General features: G+C 39.6%; 1 protein-coding gene across 1 annotated transcript in view; it reads right to left on the reverse strand.

Moving 5' to 3' along the window:
* The window catches only part of KPNA3 (karyopherin subunit alpha 3), a 49,218-nt gene continuing 28,326 nt past the window's right edge, over positions 1–20,892 (reverse strand). Inside the window, exons 4-17 of the mRNA XM_072359963.1 lie at positions 20,848–20,877; positions 20,707–20,759; positions 20,517–20,612; positions 17,390–17,475; positions 14,741–14,827; positions 14,177–14,346; positions 13,413–13,457; positions 10,420–10,551; positions 9,449–9,577; positions 7,633–7,737; positions 7,425–7,496; positions 7,152–7,314; positions 4,320–4,414; positions 1–2,761 (exon numbers count right to left, since the gene is read on the reverse strand). Of these exons, the coding sequence (XP_072216064.1) occupies positions 2,663–2,761; positions 4,320–4,414; positions 7,152–7,314; positions 7,425–7,496; positions 7,633–7,737; positions 9,449–9,577; positions 10,420–10,551; positions 13,413–13,457; positions 14,177–14,346; positions 14,741–14,827; positions 17,390–17,475; positions 20,517–20,612; positions 20,707–20,759; positions 20,848–20,877 (1,362 nt within the window). The 3' untranslated portion in view covers positions 1–2,662. The remainder of the gene's footprint in view (positions 2,762–4,319; positions 4,415–7,151; positions 7,315–7,424; positions 7,497–7,632; positions 7,738–9,448; positions 9,578–10,419; positions 10,552–13,412; positions 13,458–14,176; positions 14,347–14,740; positions 14,828–17,389; positions 17,476–20,516; positions 20,613–20,706; positions 20,760–20,847; positions 20,878–20,892) is intronic.

Consider the following 20,892-nt stretch of genomic DNA (forward strand, 5'->3'; position numbering starts at 1 on the left):
TTCCAGAGACCACTGCGTTAGCTTACTTTATTCGTTCTTGTAACATACGTCAGACGTTGAGCTGGAGTTCTGCTAACTAAAACCTAGTCAAAGACAAAAACCCCTACAGGTTGATCTGCAAAGACTAAGCACTTCCATCACTTTCAAAATAACTTCTTGAATTATTATTATTTAATAGTATTTGATAGCAGCTTTTTATTGGTTACAAAACCTAAGCCCATATACAAAATTAGGAACACATTTAGATGCCTCTTTGAAAGAACGTTTTAGTCTATTTTAACTGATAGTTTAAAAAAATAATAAAAACAATGCCATTTTAAACACTGTTCTGAAAACGTAAAAGTGCAGCAATATACTTTGTTTCCTTTATTAACTATGCGATGGTGCAATCCCAATCAAAAGCTGATAAGGTCACAACAGACAGAACTGAGCACATGCCTCGTCTTGCCTGAACCCAGTTGGCCGATGTTCACTTGGAACGTAATGCACTGGGTGCAAGAAAAAGATCAGATCTTCACAGTCGTGGAAAACCGTTGTTTTAATATCAATTTGAAGGTGATGGGTAGGATAACAGTGAGCACAGGCTGAGCAGGGTCACCGTCAGTCTATACGGCAGAGAAGGAAACCAAATGGAGTTAGAAGGGGAAATATTTGTTCACAATAACACCTGCCGGAACTCCAATTCCACAAACCCTTTTGTGACCTTACCTAACTTTGACTTTTTATTGTTTAGTTTCTTAGCGAACACCACACATTTTCAAGATTTTAGACTATAGTGTGTGAATAGGATGCAGTTACCATATGAAGCTTCAACTCAACTTCTGGGAAAAGAAAAAAGGCACAATGAACTTCAACTCAATTTTATGTGCACGAGAGTTGAAAAATCTGAGCCACCTTAAAGAGAAATTGATTCTAAAATTTATAAAACCTATAAATAATCAGAGGCCAAACCACTATATTAAAACAGATTATCTAGCAAGTAAAAATCTTGCAGTTTAAACATACGCTTGTATCCAGCTGGGATACAAGACAACTCGCTCTTTAAAGTGGCTCCACCTTGGCAGATATATATTTAATGAATGCACACCTGCTATGCGTTGTTCATCAGTGGAAAAACAGCTGATCCACAAAGCTCTGATGGCATCTGTCCTTATCTTCATCACAGTAAATACAACCCACATCCAATAACTAAATTAGTTTAGATTTTTTCTATCCCTTCACATCAATGCAGTGGGAAATTACACCCAGTAAACAACAGCAACAAAACCAGTTTGTGTGATAGCTTACGGAATTACCCATCTTCACCCCAGCGATACCAAGATCCCTTTGAAAAGGGCTGGGTCGGGCCATTTTCCTAAAGCAGTGACCTCACATACCTTACGTAGAGTTATTTAATGTGCGCTGCACATCAGGTTGTTGCTGAATGGCGGCAGCTTCCATACAGCCTCACGCGCCAACCAGTTTGCATCTTGTTTCAACACGCGACTAAGATTTGAGACTGGTTTCTGAGTAACACTTCCAATACTCCAAGAATGAAGCTTTTATGACGCTTCTAAGTAGTTGCTGGTTTGTTGCCAACCACATCATCAAAAGCACTGGTTACTAAGTAAAAAATAGATTAAGACTAAATTACAGTAAACATGAAAGCTCCACAGTTTAAACCCAATATGAATCAACCATATCCAATTATCAATTTAAAACAAAATATATTGACTGCTGAAAGTTGAAAGCAAGATTCTTTTTAACTGATACATTTGTGTTTTTTGGACAGAATTTTTTCCCTCCCCCCCCCTCTACAGTCTGGGATTCTTGCTTTCAGCTTAACCAGAAGTTCAAGTCCGTAGCAGGTTGTAGCTCAGGTAAAATACCATGCACAGCATTTGATTACTTCAAAACAGCAGGAACACACAGGCTGAAGTGAGTGGTCAAATAGGGCTCGCTGTTCTCAAAAATTAGGTATAATGGCAAAAGCTTTACCAGTCCAAATCTACAGTTCATTCTCCAACCCTGGTTTCTGAGGCAGTTAATGAACACACATCAATTACTGACAGATGAAGTAGTTTTTTTTTCGTCTGCTTTAAACGTGTTTAATCAATTGCCAAGTGTTGTGTTGTTTGTTTAAGTTACTTTTATTTCAGTTTCACCAATGAAATCATTTGGCTTGTGTTTTTTGTTTTAAATCTATTCTTCCACATAAAGTATATGAAAATACGCTTGTGGAGGACGATGATGGAGGCTCAGAGCAAACTGGGCCCCTGTAGTCTTCCAAAATGGACGCATCATACCAAAGTGTCTTGATCCACTGCGCACCATTTTCCAAAGAAGCTACTTTTCCGTGGAAAGCCAACGTGCCACCACTATGGAATTTTCTTAACAGAACTGCAGATTGCGGTTGTCAGCATGTGGCACCAGGAAAAAGGCAAAAAAAGGTAGTCGGGACCGTTAAAAAGAATTCTGAAACAGTTTAAGAGATCATGCATATGCATTTACAGTCCATGTGATAGTGACGTTTGGCAACTGCAAAGTGACCGATACATGGCTTGCTTTAGAAGCATCAAAATGAAGAGGCATTTGTGTCTTGGAGCCTTTTGTTTCTTCACTTGGTAGCCATCTGGTGGTGCTTCATACTGGTGTGGGACAGAGAAGCTGCACTTTTTTGAACTTAAAAATTAAATTCTTTTGTTTGAAGGTTGGCTGTCGGGTCAAAATTGTAAGTACCTCCTTGAGTGGCTTCAGGAATGAGACTGGGATCCTCATCGATCTATCAAACAAAACAACAAGAATCTGCTAAACGTCCATTCCCACCACAGTTCGGCACTCATAAAAGAGATTCACAAATGTCCATCTATTCATCTATTTTAAGTATTATTGTGATGATGTTTATTTGGTTGTAGCAACCAGGTGCCTTGTTTCACACTGTGTGTCATCCACAGGCACGTAAGAGCCCTTCTGGGGATGGAGTCTAAACAGGTTTTGGAGGTCTGGCATTGGAGTAGAGCAGAACTGACTCACCTGAAGACATTTTACTTTCGGTGACTTAAAACCTAAACTGGAAAGAGGAACTCAGGCATTTGGGGACAGCAGCAATTACCAGGAGGACGACTAGGGCACACCACTATGAAGACTGAATCTGGTCTCAGAATTGCTTGCAGATGTTTTGAGTTGACAAATTAACACTTTCGCCTTCTGAAAGCAATGCTGCCTAAGTTCACACACCTTTAACACAATAGGAAGCTATCAGTGCTGATTCTGAAGTATATGCCAACTGCCTGTGTTCTATACAGAACTCACCAAAGGAGCAGGTGTGATTAACAACGAAGGGATGAGCATCTAGTGACCAGCAACATCTTATGAGAATACAGAGCTCCCGAAGCGGCAGGATTTGCATTGGTTTGCAATTGTACTTAAATGACAAGGGGCTCGTTTTGCTACTTACAGTTACTGCCTGAAGAATTATCTGTCATTTTGATTTTTAATTCCTATCTTCCAATTATAGAATTTCTACAATTTCTAAGAAGTTTCAGAAACTCCAGAAAACTTGCTACCAGTGTAAGCAATAATCTGAAGTACGGTCTTGATCCCCATAAAAGGGCAGTAAATTCAGCCAATTATACACACACTTAAATTATATTAGTTTATATAAGAAGTAAATGCACAAAAAGGAGCACTAACCTCAGCAGGGTTACTTTTCCACCTATATCAACTAAGATCATGCTCTTCAGTTAACTACAGAAGTCTCAGAACCATTATGGAGGTTATTAGATACTGCCCACAGAATCATTACAAGCATAGGGAACTGGGTCAAAAGATCTCATTGGGATACAAGAAAATATCAGGTGGTCTACATCAATCAACCGCAGAAAGTTGTCTGGGTTTAATCGTTCTCTTCAACACAAATTCCACACTGAGTAATTACAGAGCTGAAATACAACAATCTGAAATAAGGATCCACTCCCCAACTCCTAAGGCTGACGTACAAGAAAGTAAAAAAAACAGAGAGCCAGAGAACTGTTCAGATTCTAATCACAAGTAATGACACGTCCGTGTACACGTCAGTGCAACAAACACTGGGTCTGTGTCAATGTATTTACGCAAAAATGAGATCAGTCATCTTAATATTGCTAAAGAAAATTCCAAGAATTGAGAAATTCTTCAAAGACTTTCAATTCAGGGAAGGAGCACTGAAAAGGGAGCAGGAAGCTTGACCTCCCTGACAGCCTATGTCCACAGCAACTGGAACTGACCACCAAGGACAATGTGCTTACTAACGTAACACTAACAGCACAGTGTATACGCTTTTCCATCTTTAGCATACTTACATCATCACCAGAGAAATACTGATCTATGATTTCAAATGCTAGTTTATAGATGTCTTCATTCTCGTGTTGTTGCAAGGCTTCTATTTTCTCTAACCCTGGATAAAAGAGAATTGAGAAGGATTTTAAGTTTAAATTGGAGTGAATTACTGACTATTTTGGGGGAAAAAAAAACCTAACCAAGGAAAATCATGAAACACTACAGAAACATACTAGAACATAGGATAAGGGAATCTTCTCTCTTTTTAGATAAAATCCGCTGTGTTTCCATGTATTTTACCATTATATTATTGTTTTAAAAACTACTGTTGTCTAGTGCATAGTTTTTGTTCCATCCCCCCAGGCATTCAAGGCCAGGCTGGATGTGGCTCTGGGCAGCCTGGGCTGGTGGTTGGTGACCCTGCACATAGCAGGGGGGTTGAAACTGGATGACCACTGTGGTCCTTTTCAACCCAGGCCATTCTATGATTCTGCGTATAAGCAAAGGAAGTGGATTTAACTAAGGCAACGAAATCTCATCCTAAAATCAGATTAAAATCCTAGTCCCATTTTCAAACTGGATGTGTTATACACAAGAGAAAAGCTTCCAGTACACTAAATTCTTGAACATACATTCCTTAGTGTACCCTACTATATTACATCAATTAAAACTAAGATTTGAATATCCCAAAGCCTGACTCCTCATTCTGCATTAGTCCTAATGAAATTATGATCACAGAATCATGATCACAGAATGGCTTGGGTTAGAAGGGACTCTAAAGACAATTCAGTTCCAACTCTCTGTTGTAGGCAGGGCTGCCACCCAGAAGCCCAGGGCCCCATCCAACCTGGCCTCAAGTGCCTCCAGGGATGGGACACCCACAGCTTCTCTGGGCAGCTGTGCCAGGGCCTCACCATCTTTGAGTAAAGAATTTCTGCCTACCATCTAAGCTAAATCTCCCCTCTTTTAAAAAATTTAAAGACATTCCCTGTTGTCCTGTCACTATTGGACTGTAAATAGTCAGTCCTGCTCCTGTGTGCCTTCCCAGAGCCTTCTCTTGTCCGGGTTGAATAAGCCTAACTTCCATAGCCTATCTTAATCAGAGATGTGCTTCAGCCCTCTGGTCACCCTCGTATCCCTTCTCTGGACATACTCCAATATCTTTCTTGTGCTGAGAGCCCCAGAACAGGATGCAGTACACCAGAAGGTGCCTCATGAGGGCAGAGCAGAGGGGGACAATGACCTCCTACTCCCTGTTGTTGATGCATCCCAAGATATTGCTCAGATTCCATTCTGTGAGCACATATCACTGGCTCATGTCCAGCTGGGCAGTGCTCATCGAGTTCTCCCAGTCTGTACACGTATCTGGGATTTCCCTGACCAAAGTGCAACACATTACACTTGGCCTTGTTGAACCTCATTAGGTTCACACTGGCCCACTTTTCAAGCCTGTCCAGGCTCCTGGATCGCATGCCTCCCTTGGACTTTGTCAACTGCACCACTCAGCGAGTTGTCATCAGCAAACCTGCTGAGGGACACACTTAATTTCACTGTCCGTGTCACTGATAAAGATGCTGAAAAACTCTGGTCCCAAGACTGACCCGTGAGGGACACACCACTTGTAACCAATCTTCACTTGTACATACAGCCACTGACCACAACTCTCTGTCTGCAACCATCCAAACAATTCCTTATCCATCAAATAATCCACCACTCAAATCCACCTCTCTCCAACTTAGAGACAAGGATGTAGTGTGAGACCACATCAAAGTCCAAGTAGACAACAGCAGCTGTATTTCCTTTGTCCTCTGATGCCACAACTTCGCCATAGAAGGTCACCAGATTGATAAAGCACCATCTGCCCTTGGTGCAGAAGCTGTGCTGGCTGTCTCGGGTTATCTCCACATCTCACACGTGCCTTAACATAGGTTCCAGGAGGACTTCCCAGGCACAGACATGAGGTTCATCAGCCTGCAGTTTCCTGGATATTCCTTTCTACCTTTCTTAAAAACAGAAGTTATATTTCCCCCCTTTCCAATCACTGGGGACCTCCCCTGACAGCCACAAATTTTCAGATATGGTGGAGAACAATTTGGCAACTACAGCCAGTTCCTTTGGGACAACAGGATACATGTCAACCCTACAGACTTGTACACACTCAGCCTTACAAGGCGGTCCTTGATTTGCTCTGTTCTTACACTGGGAAGTATTTTGCTTTCCTAACACCTGCCTAGAGGTTCAAGGGCACAAGGGATGTAGGAAGCCTGACTGAGAGTGAAGACTCACTGAGTACCTCAGCAGTTTTGTCTGTTGTTGCCAGCTCTCCCTTCTCACTACACTTTCCTTGTCCTTTCTCTTTTGACCAACGTAAACGTAGAACCTCTTGTTATTTTTCACATTCCTTGCTAGTATCAGTTTTGTGTGTGCCTTGGCTTTCTTGATCCCATCTCTACACATTCCTGTGTCCTTCCCAGGCCACACATCCCTACTTACACTGCCTGTGCATTTTATCTCTCACTTCGACCAGCAGGTCCTTACTCAGCCATCTGCAACCAGACAACAAACTAAAGCAAGCATTGTGTGTTTTACTGTACAGCCAAGTATATTCAATAACCAAATGAAACAAAATATAATTCTCATATAAGTCTAGGAACACCCAGCTACAGAAAGTTCCTCCACCAACTGTTTCCAACATGACTGTCCCTACCACAAGCTAAAGAGGATAGAGTGTCATCTGCTTACTCAGATGGCTCACGGTCCCAAAAATTCTGTACTTAACACCCAACAACAGCAAAGAGAAGACAGAACAGAATTCAGTATATATCTTTCTTTTTTGAAGAAAGATAAGCACATACCTCCACACTCTTCTATAATTTCAGCTATTGTGCTAGCCTCATCACCAGCCATTATCAGGATGTTTTTCAGACCATCCAGCACCACCTGTACCACTTGAGAATCCTTTACTGAGAGTAGATTGCAGAACGGTGGGATTACATTTTGCTGTACAAGGTATTCAACCTAAATAATGGGAAGAAAAAAAACCCAAAAAGTACTTTGAACATTTTGCTTCTTACAAATGGCTGCACGTGCCACGTTTAAGTGACAACCTGAAATCCTACTATACATACCTGATCTTTTCTCCCACTTATTGTCAAATTGCTAATTGCCCACGCGGCTTCCTTCTGTGTTCCAAAGTCACCCTGAAGAGTAAAATTAATGGCTCATTAAAATCCACATGGAAACATCTGTCAAGCTTATTATTAAAAAATCACACACTCCTCATGTCAGGTTTATAAAAAGAGGATGACAACTTGCATAGCTGACAGTTTGACTGACCTTAGCCAGCTGGTGTATGATCATAGGGATTAGTCCAGCATCTATTACAGCCTGAACTTGTTGCTGGTTTCCTGCTGTAATATTGGAAAGGAACCAAACTGCTTCCTAAAATTGAACAAGATAAAAAAGCAAAACACGTTTTTTAAAACAGTCAACAGATAAGAAAAAAAAAATCTATCTGAAAAAAAGCCTCAAAACCTCAACTCATACCACAACCATCTCTAAATAGAGCCTCCAGGTTTCCTCCCCAGTAGCACTTCCAACACACAGGCTTTTATTGCTCTGTAAAAGCCAAACATGCAGGAGATTGCTACAAAATTGATATGATTAATTCACTGGGTCGTAGCATTACTTACTCCACACACTGGCAGCAATACTGACTTAAACCTTATATCCACTTTGCACTGCTAAAGCCACAGTCATATTTTAAACTCTATGTAAGTTTTGGAAAGCATCCCCAAACAAACAAGCAAAAAAACTTCTCCTGTAATTTTGAACCTGACAGCTCAGTAGTAGCTTTCTGTGCTTCCATCTCCTCTTTACTCCCTTAAATATGAAGTAGAGCTTGCAAAGCTCATCTGATTTTTCCCATTAATAATCAGACAAGACTTTCAGCCCTGAGACCTTACTCAGCAATTACCTCAATCAGGTGGTTCATTAGCATAGCTAACATCTAATGTCAATAAAAGATTCCTGGTTACAACAGGTTATCTTGCCAAGCCAATCAAGAATGCCTGAAAAAAGCTCTCAGCCTGAGCTAAAACCAACCTGATTTTAATAAGCCATCAAAGAGCCAATCATAAAATACTAGAGAAAACAAAACGGGTTCCATTTTTTAGGGAGGTACATTTGATTTTTATTTGTATTTGCTCCTCGCATTATTAAAACAAAAAACCTCAAAGGTGTTCATAGACTTCTCTTAAAACAAAATAACTCCTTCTTGGTTTTCAAAAAGAGCTCTTCTTCATTCTTTCCTGAGTGCTAGAAGTGCAGACAGAAAAAGATCACAGCAGTCTGAACTGCAGAAGAAACTTCTTCAGCGCTACTGGCGTTTTCCAAGGCCTGAAGAAACAGAATCCCCCCTCTGTGATTCACTGCAATGGGGAAATCATGTAATATTATAAATGGCAGAGAAAATAGAAAGAGCCTCCTTCCCAGCCAGCCTCATCTCTGCAAGGGAAGATGGCACAATGATGATTGCCAAAAATAAAGCAAACACCATCAAATGAAGCTCTAGAAAGGAAGGCACTTATAACTTCCTTTCATCTAATTCTCCCTATTCCATCTAAAGTTCCTTCTGCCAAGAGGAAGGGGAGGAGATGCAGGGATAGCTTTCAAAAAAGGATGGTGGTAGTCTGTACTCTCTTGAAAATAAAGATGGACAACAGAAGAGAAAAAACTCCACTATGAAAAAAAGGGGTTTGTTACATCCCTTTAATTTTGGGGAGGATAAACCAGGTCGTCTGTAACCAATGTCACTGAACTCAACTAAAAGTAATGATCCTTAGATACAAAAAGCCATGGTATAAATTCACCATTTACTCACTTTCCAAACAACAAAAAAAATCATACTTCAAAGCAAAAAATCAGTCCCCACAAAAATCAGCACTGATGTATCAGCACTAACTAACGGACCCTCAATATGGCTGTTTGACTTCTGCCCTAATTAAGCACCAGACTGAAAGGCGGTGTCTTCATACAGAACTGCTGACATCCCAGAGATAAGTGCTCTGAGAAATTCTTCTGTAACATGGTACAGATCACAGTTCTATTTTTTAAACAAGATTAAGCAAGGAAGAAGCAGATTATAACATACCTTGTTTATCTTCTCCTTTGGATGTGTCAGGAGGTTTGGGAAGTAAGACAAAACATCACAGTTGAGAACAACTTGTGTCTGTTCATCGGTACCAGTTACTATGTTGCCTACTGCTCTCAGTGCTGCTGTCTGAACAGCCCAAGTGGGAAGAGAAAAAAAAACTGCGTGTTAAAAACGTTGCTGTTACTTATGTTAAAATAAAGATAATTTAAAGCGTTTCTACAAAAACACTGCAGAAGAGAGTTTAGCACGACGGGTTCTGAGCTACACTCTAAAGCAGGCGCTGTTTCATCGAAACAGAAACACACAGTGCAGTATTTTACTGAAAAGCACACTGCAGATCAACTCCAGAAATTGGAAGATTAGAAAGTAAAAAGAGATTAGGATAATAAAAGAAATAATTCATCATGTATCTGATCTGAATGACAACAAACATATCTAGGCCTTGACTATGGCTGTAAACGTTGCGTGCTTTTTAATTCAGGTCTCCATTGCAGAATAAAGAAAAAGAAAGACTATTTATATTCTTATTTACTCTCAGTTGACTTTCAAACATGCACATTATACCCTTAGGAGTTAATAAATGTTTTGTAGATAGAAAACTGGAGAGGCTCCTTTCCATCAACTGAACTGGTTTGACAAAAGTTGAGCCAGGCAACCCTCATCCAAAGTCCAAACTAAACAAATATGGCAAATGCACAGATACACGCAGAAGCTTCCACAGTCCAATGGTTCATTTATAAAAACCAAGCACACATTAACTAACTTAAAGCTTCCCTTTGTGTTGAAAATCGGCAAACCTGCCTTTTGTAGAAAACTGGAAATTTACTAAAAATACTCAAAGATATTATCATTCTAAAAGGCTGTAGTACAATGCTCACTTCAGAATCCCCAGCAATAAATACTCCAAGGTGTAATTGATAAGCAAACAGGTTACAAAGGACTACGCAAGGAAACTGAGGCAGACTTACTTGAACTTTGACCTCCTGATGACTCAGAAGAGGAACTAGAAAAGGTACAACTCCTGAATCAATCACCATCTGTATCTGCTCGTTGCCACCGTCCGTTAAGTAGGACAAAGCCCAAACGGTGTCCACAAGAATCTGTAAGTTGGGAAGAACGTAACGTAATTTAAACACTGAATAGTAGAATTCGTAACACTGAATCTTAATTTAGCAATAATTTTCCACATGTCTGGGTAAAAAAAAAATGGTTTACAATTTAGTTACAGGAAAAACTCAAATATTTCAATGCAACCTGATGCATTAAATGCTGGATTATTACGTACAACTATGAAAACTGGGGCCATTTGCTCAGTGATATAAGTTCTACATCCTCTTCCTTTTAATTGACGCATTTTGGTGCACAGTTACAGCACACATCACCTGACAAAGGTAAATTGTTGGCTTTGATTTGCATTTTGGAGACAGATGAGTGGCTCAGTGAAGAAACTGAGCTAGTAACTTTCTAAAGACAACAGTGACCCAACTTCTCAGCCCCGCTCTCATCTGTTAGATGTACTATCTTCTGAATACACAACAGTTAAATGGCCTTAGACTTTAAAGTCATCTAGCTGCACTTCAATGCCTTTGACCCACAGTGCAGTCTGAAGTTAAACTACAAACTATCCTTCATATTGAGATTTAAATCTACAGCAAAGAACTTTCTTAGACCAGTTAAATGACTAACACTTATTTTAAGGTGGCAGCTGTTCAAGAGAAGGGAATAAACACCAAGAAATGACTATCACACAGGATACACTTAAAGAAAATAACAGTGAAGTCACTGGTGATTTGGTATGGATGATTTGAGAGCCCTCCAAAAGAAGAAAAAAAAAGGAAAGGTACAAAAGTTAGTTATTTTAAAGGTAGGGTTTGAAGCAGAAACGAAGCTAGAAGAAAAAGAGGTAATGTCCTGTCACTTGGAGATGATGTTAAGAACTGCAGGAAGAGAAGCCTGGATGCTTCTGAGGGCATTTCTAAGTCAATTTCTCATGCTAACTAAAGCAAAGCAATTACTCTCTGGAATTTTAAGGAAGACTAAAGCCTGAACTCATTGCACCTAAGTGAAGTGTCTAAATTAAGAGCACAGTAAGCCTACTCTCCCAGTTAATATTCTGTGTGCTAAGACATCTGTTCTATTCTGTGAACTGAATGACCTTTTGGATAGGGCTCTCATCTGATTCACTAGAAAGAGGTTAGAGCAATAGGCTCTAAATCCAAGCATCTTACTTATGTTCTCAGGTTAGATGGTCTGAAGCAGTGTTTGAAGGCTTTGTAGGCAGAGTTTATGCCCAGAGTGAGCAAAAAGGAGTTAATGGCCCAGCTCACTGAGATTTAAGGAAGCTTCAGATGAGTGGCTCAATGCAGCATACCCAAACAGAGATCTGTGAGCCAGCTTCACCTCTCTGACAGCTTAACTGAAAGAAACCTCATCTGCTATTCAGGTAAAGGCATCTGCATTCTACTTTTCAAACAGACAGCCATTCAAAATTTCCAGCTATTAAGATAGCTAAATAGTACTAAAGGCGTGAGAAGGGCCTGCCCCATAAGCCTACGGTGGGTAGCTTCCACCCACCTCCAGAGACCAGACAGCATGTACTTACTGCTTGCCTGCTGCTGCTCACACCTGCTGATGCCACAGGGACAGCAGAACATGCTGCAGTGGAGGTAGCATCACAGCAGAAGCAGTGAGAGATGGTGCCTCACCAGTTTCCTGCCCCACAGCCCTGGTGATGATGAGGGCAGCAGCTCACAGGACTGCCTGCTGACCTACCTGCATCACTAACTCATCACCAAAGATAGATTTGCTGCTCCAGTACGGAGAGGCTGGGACCATACTGGTATTTCCAACCAGCACCTGACTCTCAGGACTCATTGAGACCAGTCAAAACTTGGCACCACGTAGTCTTACATATAATTTAAGAAACCCTCACAAAATCATTCCTTGCAAAAAACCTTTCAAATTTGCCTGGATAAAAAAACAAACCAAAACAACAACAACAAAAACCAACCGAAGCCTGTAGGCTAGAAGTATTTTTGGTTTGTCCAAATTATGGACTGTAAAGTCATCATGTGCTGTCTCCCACTCACATTACACTGGGATAACCCTGGCAAAATCCCAAATGAAACTGTTTGCAAATATGTGTGGAATGACTACACCATTAAAAGAGCAGCAGAAACACCACTACGTTATCAAAGAAATAACCCAAGGCATTTCCACCAACCTCATGCCCTATCAACAGACCTACCAAAGTGTTCAATTTCTGCTTCCTTGAATTGTGGTGCTGCTACAGGGAGCAACAGTTCAAGACATTACAAAGTCCTGATAGGAAGCAGAGCAGAAAAGCATCTCAGTTATCCCTCAGGTGTATAGATTTTGGTTCCCGAAGGTACAATATAAGACCTCAGGAGGTCAGACCACTCTCTAGGACTTTGAAACTGTATGCACAAAACATGGCGCAGGAACATGGATATTTAAATACTTTTAATAGTTAAATATTAATATATTTAAATACATTTTCCTATGTGATTTTCTCAGTCAAACAGCTTGCAAATTCAGGCATCCAACAGGTTACAGAAGTTAGATTTATCCATAAGATCACAGTATTTGACTGGACTGATACACAGAATTATACATTGCATATCAGAGAATTACTGAATAGCCTGAGTTGGAAGAGACCCACAAAGGATCATAAAGACCAGATCCTTGCCACGCAAAGGACTAAGCAAAATTTAAACCTTATTATCTACACAAACTAACAAATTGGGGCAAAATTATATTTTTTAATATAAATAATAAATGACCACAATTACATTAGTTTTAAGTACTTAACTGTGCACTTACTGCTTAATTATATGTGAGTTAACAAACAAAACCAAGTTTGCCACAAACACAAACTCAAAGCTTTTCTTTTTAAACAACACAAAAAAGCAAAACACCTAAAACTTCAGAAATTACTTACGTTTATATCTGTATGGTAAATGAGAACACACAATGCTGGCAAAATCTGAAAAGAAGGTCATCAGTCATTACAACAGAATAAAATTTGCTGTGCAAACATCAATCCAAAGAACGTCAACATAAAGCTTAGCTTGAGACTGAGTTAGTATATTACACTCATGTACTTCCCAGCAACTCTCATTCCCCTGAAGCATGTATAGAAATATGTACTTTATTTAAAATTAAAACTACAAGATAGTAATACATTTCAAAGACACAAGGAGTAGGCTGTATTTTGGAGGAAACCAAGCAAACATCATAGACACCTCCGTGATCATCAGCGTAAAAGGATTTTCAGTTGCTTCTCAAGTGGGGACTTGACAACAACTCTATGTTCACAGTTAGTCAAAGCACAAACTAAGCTATATTCACTAGTCTATATACATTTCCTCTTACTGAAAATAATTGTGTTTCAGTGATTCTGTTTATAAAATATATATTTATATATTATAAAATATATAAACAGAATCATGTTTATAGTCTTTTTAGATAAAAAGTATGTTCACACCATTTTTCTTGTGTCCATTTTAATATCTAAGTAATCAGTGTTATTTGCCAGCTTCGGATGTTATGAGTAGCTTTGCTGCTATCTCAGTCAAATAACAACTAGTAAGTGGCAGAAGATAGTGGCAAAAGACATGCATAAATTCACAGTATGACAATGTGAAATATCTGGCCTCTAGTGCAGAGTACAAAAAAGTATCTGTCTCATAATTCTGTATTTACCTCCTGAACTGTCTCCATAGGCGGTGGGGGGTCCTTATTCCTGCAGAGATTTACAATGACCCATGTGACGTTCCGAAGGAAGGTGATGGGAATGGAGGGATTGATGAAGGACAGAAGAGGTTTGACAACTCCCAGTGATATGACATAATCTCTACACTGAGGACCATCACCTACAGAAATGAAAATTGTTGTAAAAGAAATTACATTAAAAATGGAAAATCTTGAAATGTATGCAATGGCATGTTGGGATTCTGAAATTCTATGTTTCCTCACCAATAGTTTACTATGAAAAGTTCGTGTTCAATTAAATATACATACATATGGCCATGTATGTATATTTTAAGAGACACAAAATTTATCCTGTTAACATTTTGTGCAGCAAGTGACACTATTCTTTAGAAAAAAATAGTATGAGAGCGTACGTAATTCTGGCCACATGAAAAGATATATTAAGCCACAGAGCTTAGAGGAAACATAGTCTCATATGATAATGTCCATGTTCAAAAGTCAACTTCTAAAGTGAAACACCCCCTGAATGCAAATCATTGTAAGAGCAACAGTTACCGATAATATTTCCGAGAGCCCAGACAGCCTGCTCACAAACGTTCTGGTGCGGAGAATGGAGTAGCCTCAAAAAGAGGGGTACTGCATCTATGGAACGCAAAGATTGGATTTGTTTTCAGTGGAACAGGTACATGCAAAATACTTCGATTGATTCATATTGAACACCTTCTCTATCATGCTTTACACTAGCATACATGCTTCTGTTACGAAGAGCAAACAGAATCTGTTAAACATTTCTATAAAAATCTATAGAGGGAGAAAAAAAAACAAGCTTAAGAACAAGCAACTATTAAACAATGCCGTTCACATTTCAACATTTCCCCATATTTCTCCAAGTGCTACCTAAGAGCCATAAGTATGTAGGCGCTAGGTTTAATTTCCTGGTAATTCAGACGTTAAGAGTTATCCAAGATAGCAATACATACCTAGCAGAATGACATGCCTACTCATGCAAACGTGTTTCAAAATCTTGATTTTAAGAAAATAGCCTCCTCCCAAGAAGCGGCTATAGTTAGCTTCCACGTGTACTGAAGATTTACATCCATCTGCCATACAGTCCTAAGACAAGTTTTTATTTGTTCTTATATAACAGAAGCAACACAGCAGATTAAGGAAGCGGTACTGATTTTAGCTTTCAATCTCTGCTGCATTAAATACACTCAACAGCTAAGAAACCGTCCCTCTGCTGTTCCTGTGAGCCATCTTCCCTCACACAACTCACATTCTTTGACACACGGGAATTCTTATAGCAGCTTTTAAACTCTACATATTATCATACTCAGCCTATAGTCTTTCTCGGTGAAGTAAAACACATCAATTTATATACTGTAGAAGGGAAAAATATTTTTCTTGTAGAGATTGTAAGCACCAAAATAGCTTCAGAATTTTAAGAAACTCCAACACAGTTTGTGAGCAACTGCGAATCGATATCCTGGTGATAATTTAACAAGTGAGAACAAGACAAAAAAAATCCCTGATATATATTTTCATGAAAAAATGCAGAGGGATGAAGAATGAAGAGAACCTAGAATTCTTTCCCTGCCACGGATGAGTAATGGAGCAATCTTCTACAACAAGTTGGGAGGGACAGCAACACAACGCTGTTTAGAACACTCTTTTTTCTTGTCACAACCACCCTACTTCCATTAGCTCAAGGGGAATATTCGAGCTTCCTTTTCTCTCTGACTACTGAAATTACACTGCAGCCGTACACACGTATTCCACATATTTCAGAGAGGAGGGTCAGGTATGTAGTTTACACTTGACTGCAATCCTGCTTTTAAAGCAGAAATGAAAATACTTCATATCAGTCCTCTAGCAGGAGGAAAGTCTGAGAAGGCGGGAGCTGCAGGTTATCTGATCCACTGCTCTCGGAAAAATTAATTACTTCTGCTTCAAATTGGTTCCTGCCAAGATCTACTCTGTGTGTACAGTACCTTCCCTCTCTTGCTAGGGCCTCCAACTGCCATCTGTCCCTGACTGCTGAGGCCTTCTTTTGTGTTTAGGCTGCAGCAGCTTCCTCTGTAGCTGCAAGGGCCTATCGCTTCATTCCTGCAAACCGGCCTTTATCTAAATAGAGTTCAGAGTCCCTTGGTCACCTGCCAGAAAGAAGCAGCTACACTTTCAGACTAAGCTTCCACAATCTCTTCAGAAGCAAAACTAAGGAAGTATTTTTGCTTCTCTACAGTCACTTTATCGCTCTTGTTTCTTTCCAACTGTTACCTAAACAGATTTTGGGAGGGACATCTCCACCTTGAACTCCCAGCATTTGTGCAACCAACAGCAATGCCTTCGACTCCACTGTGCTGCACATATGCACTTTTTGATCTTAATTTTCACTTTACCAAAAAGAGAAAAAAAAAAAAAAAAATCAAATAACTAAATCATCATTTTCCCATATAAAAGCACCGAATATCAATGTCTAGACAATTTACTCTGTAACTGCTCAGCCATAGCCTCCCATTTAATGACAAAACATTGCGTTTAGCATAGAAGTGATTGCTTGAAGATAAGCGTGTCAATACACAAAAGATATATGTATATAAACCAAACAAAATAAGAACAGTTTGATTCAACTCAGCAAACATAATTTATCTTCGACTAACTTTAATTTCCTGTCTCTTGGTAATGGAAGTCCCACTGGCTGGTTAGGAGGCAAAGCCAGCACAACAAACAGTGCGTACAGGAGAGACGAATCACACAGTCAAGGAAAAAAAGGTAATTTTAGCTCTGTATTTAGATGGGCAATTTTATGTAACTATGTGTATTTAACAACTTTAGTAAGATTCATGAACATGCCATTGAAGTAGAAAGACTTACTTTCTAATGTACGTTTTAGTTATAGGGGAATTAACAGTACATGAATTCAAAAATCAGCACTAGAAAGGACTGGCACTTTTGTCATACTCATTATATCATCTGTCATTCTCTATCTTCTGTAAGGGAAATTCAGGTCTGGGATCCTTAATATAAATTATTACTGACAAACAGGTTGACCTTTAAGAGCAAAAGCAGAAACTTCTGAGAAAGAGGACAGGCATATGTTTTTATTGTTCTAATAGTTCTGATAGCAAATGGTACTTGTTATCCAAAAATCCCTCTTCCCTTTAACCCCAAACATCCCCCCAGTAAACATATTGTAATACTTACTAGACTGTACAACAGCTTGAGTTTGTGCAGACGTGCCTGATGCTATGTTAGTCAATGCCCATGCAGCTTCAAATTGTAATGAAGGACTGTAAGGAAATAATTTGACAGGAATAACTTGAAATGATCTTCAGATTATTTTATGGTTCACTTCAACATCATTCACTTTATGCACTCTGTGATGCTACATTTAGGCAGTGCCACCTGGCTACAAGATCTTTTTAGACAAACTCTAAGCTTGGACATTTCAGAAGGACAGAGAGGAAAGAAAAATATACATTTTCCCTTCTATGCGCTTTTTAAACTGCTTATCATTCTGACCTCATGTTAGTAACAAAGAAAATCAGTAACACTTGTTGAAATACCCACCAGCTTAAAGAGAAGCCAACAACTACTCTAATGAATACTCTAAACTGCCTTCAGTATGAAAGACTTCCAGTACACACCATCATAAAACTTGATTGTGCCTCTCTGTTAAGTAACAGACACCTCTTCACACCCAACCCGCTCAGAGGCCATGCACATTTAGTGAAGAAAATACAACTGCCTTACTGCTATTAGGAGTTCTTAGCAAATTAACCACAGCTGACCAAAACTAACAAAACCTTGTAGCCCTTCTAACATCACATCCAAGATCAAATGCAAGCAGATACACGGGGACAAAGACTTCCACCTGCTCCATCACAGACAGGGTACAGGTGCACCATCAGTACCAAAGGACCGCATCAAAACTGTACTGATCCTAACTTACTAAGTGCCAATAAGAAGAGCGACAACTACTGTAAAAGCTATGTCCAAACTAAGATTTTATCCATCAATTGTTGTCTGTGCCATCAGCAGTTTAATAAAACAAAGCATGAAAACTTGTTCACACAAGTTTTTGAGGTTTAGAGTTGTAAAAGCTATACAAGAGTTTAATGCTTACAGTGATTGCAAGGTGTCCAGGACCCAGGAATAGCACAGAATATTTACTATTAGGTAACTACTTCACATTTTTTGACATCTTACTCAATGTTTTACATCTAGCCATATCACCTGCTTCCCTGAAGCTTTTCTCATGCATTAGTTTCCAAAGTACTTTAAGGAGTCTTTGGGGATAGGGTTGGAAAAGAAGTGGAGGTGGAGGTACAAGATGTGTTAAGTAAAGATTTGTAAAAACAAACAGCACGTTTGTTTTGCTATCTATGAACTTTACATTCTAGGACCAAATGCTTTAAAATTCTAGTTCTGAACTGGTCCTCATGCACACAATGAATTTTTCTTCCCCTTGTGATAAGCTTTCAGTTACAACAGCTCTAATTATTCGCTACACAAACACTTCGCAAAATTTACCTTTACTGAATATTACGTAGCAATCACTATTTGCCTCAGAAAATGCTGAGTTCGGTTTCAAAAGGCCTTTTAAGTGGTTACAAAGATAAATCATACAAACAACCTAAATAAAATTCAACTTAAATTTGCAGGCATTTGTCTGCTTTCAAAACACAACCTGATTTGGACATTACTGCCTGCTGTTTTCTTAGTAACTCTTCTGCTAAACTAACTAGAAACAAAGCTAGTCACGCTTCATATTTTTTTGCAGCCATCCAATTCCATCCAAAATGTCAGTCTGTACTTTTTGAAGCTCCTAGCCCTTGTGGCTGCAGAAATGACTTTGAAAATGGAGATCCTGTAAATACATTTATGGCTCACTGAGAGCAAAGACAGCCTAAAACATTTACCACAAACATGTTAATCTCCATCTGCCTCAATCACGGGCTCACAGACTGTGGAATACAGCACTTTTCCTTACATGACATGAGAGTCGTGCAACAACATGCTCAACATTCTCTATCTCCTCTACTTGAAGCTCCTGTTTTCCATCAGAGTCAGAACACAAAGCATGCTTACTGTGGTGTTCTATCACACAAAGGAGCAGCACAAAGTCAGAAAGCCCACCTTGCATAGGAATGAAAGGATTCACACCTTGAGCTAACAACCTTAATGAAACAGAGGTCAACTGTAAGCTCACATAGAGAACAGCCTTGTTAACAACCATGCAACCTCTTGTTTACAACCTCTGCCTTCTCAAATGCCCAAACCAAGTCTGAGGCAGATTTCTTAACAGGAAAGTCTGAAATATTCAGAACCAACGAGAAACGTAGTAAGGTATACCCCATTAACTAGATCATAGAATCACAGAATCACTCAGGTTGGAAAAGACCTTGAAGATCATCAAGTCCAACCGCAGCCTAACCAGTAGCCTATCTCTTAAAAAACAACCACGAAACATCACCACAACAACAAACCTCTGCTATATCCCTGAGTACCACATCCAAACGGCTCTTAAACACATCCTGGGATGGCGATTCAACCACCTCCCTGGGGAGCCTATTCCAGTACCTAACCACCCTTTCTGTAAAGAAGTTCTTCCTAATATCCAACCTGAACTTGACCTGGCGCAACTTGAGGCCATTTCCCCTCGTCCTGTCACTTGTCACTAGTGAGAAGAGACCTGCCCCACTCTCACTGTAAGAACCTTTCAGGTACTGGAAGACAGCAATAAGGTCTCCCCTCAGCCTCCTCTTCCTCAGACTAAACAGCCCCAGCTCCCTTAGCCTCTCCTCATAGGGCTGATTCTCTAAGCCCTTCACGAGCCTCGTTGCCCTTCTCTGGACCTGCTCCAGCACCTCCATGTCCTTCTTGTGCTGAGGTGCTCAAAACTGGACACAATACTCGAGGTGAGGCCTCACCAATGCTGAGTACAGGGGCAGGATGACTTCCTTAGTCCTGCTCACCACACCATTCCTGATACAAGCCAGGATGCCATTGGCCCTCTTGGCCACCTGGGCACACTGCTGGCTCATATTCAGCCGACCGTCCATCAGCACACCAAGGTCCCTTGGTATATACAAAATATATACAAAATATATATATATACAAAAAAAAGATATACAAAAGAAAGCACTAAAAAAGAAAATGACATTTCAGCAGCACAGTAAATAACACTCCCAGAGAATTTATATTTTGCTGTCATAGAATCTAATCCATTGTGTTAGATTGTAACACGCTACGGATCCTCAGTTCCATTTGAACAGTCATCTGGATAGAGTTTTTCAGTGAAATGGAGCATGTGTAAAGGTATACTTACTTATCATCCCTTTCTAGGCATTTTACCAGAATTGGCAAAATTCCTGATTTTATTAAGTCATCAATAGGTGGATTTCTGTCACTGGATAGGAGTTTTCTGTGAAATTAAATGCAGAAGTAAAATAAGTAACTTTCATCATGAGAAATGTGTAGAGAGTTCATTTCTGTGCCTCTGTTTGTTCATTTTTTACCTTGCAGCTTGAACAGCACTCAGCTGGATCACTGGGTTGTCACTTGTGGCGTTCTGAAATAACAACAATAAAAACTGAAATATGCACAGGACAAGCACTGCTGATTATAAATAAATAAACAAAGAAATGAATGGAACGTACCTGCAGTATAGCTTCTAGTGTTACGTTTTGCTTGAAAAGAAAAAA

Source organism: Excalfactoria chinensis, chromosome 1 (genome assembly GCF_039878825.1).
Source record: "Excalfactoria chinensis isolate bCotChi1 chromosome 1, bCotChi1.hap2, whole genome shotgun sequence".
Classification (NCBI taxonomy): Eukaryota; Metazoa; Chordata; class Aves; order Galliformes; family Phasianidae; genus Excalfactoria; species Excalfactoria chinensis.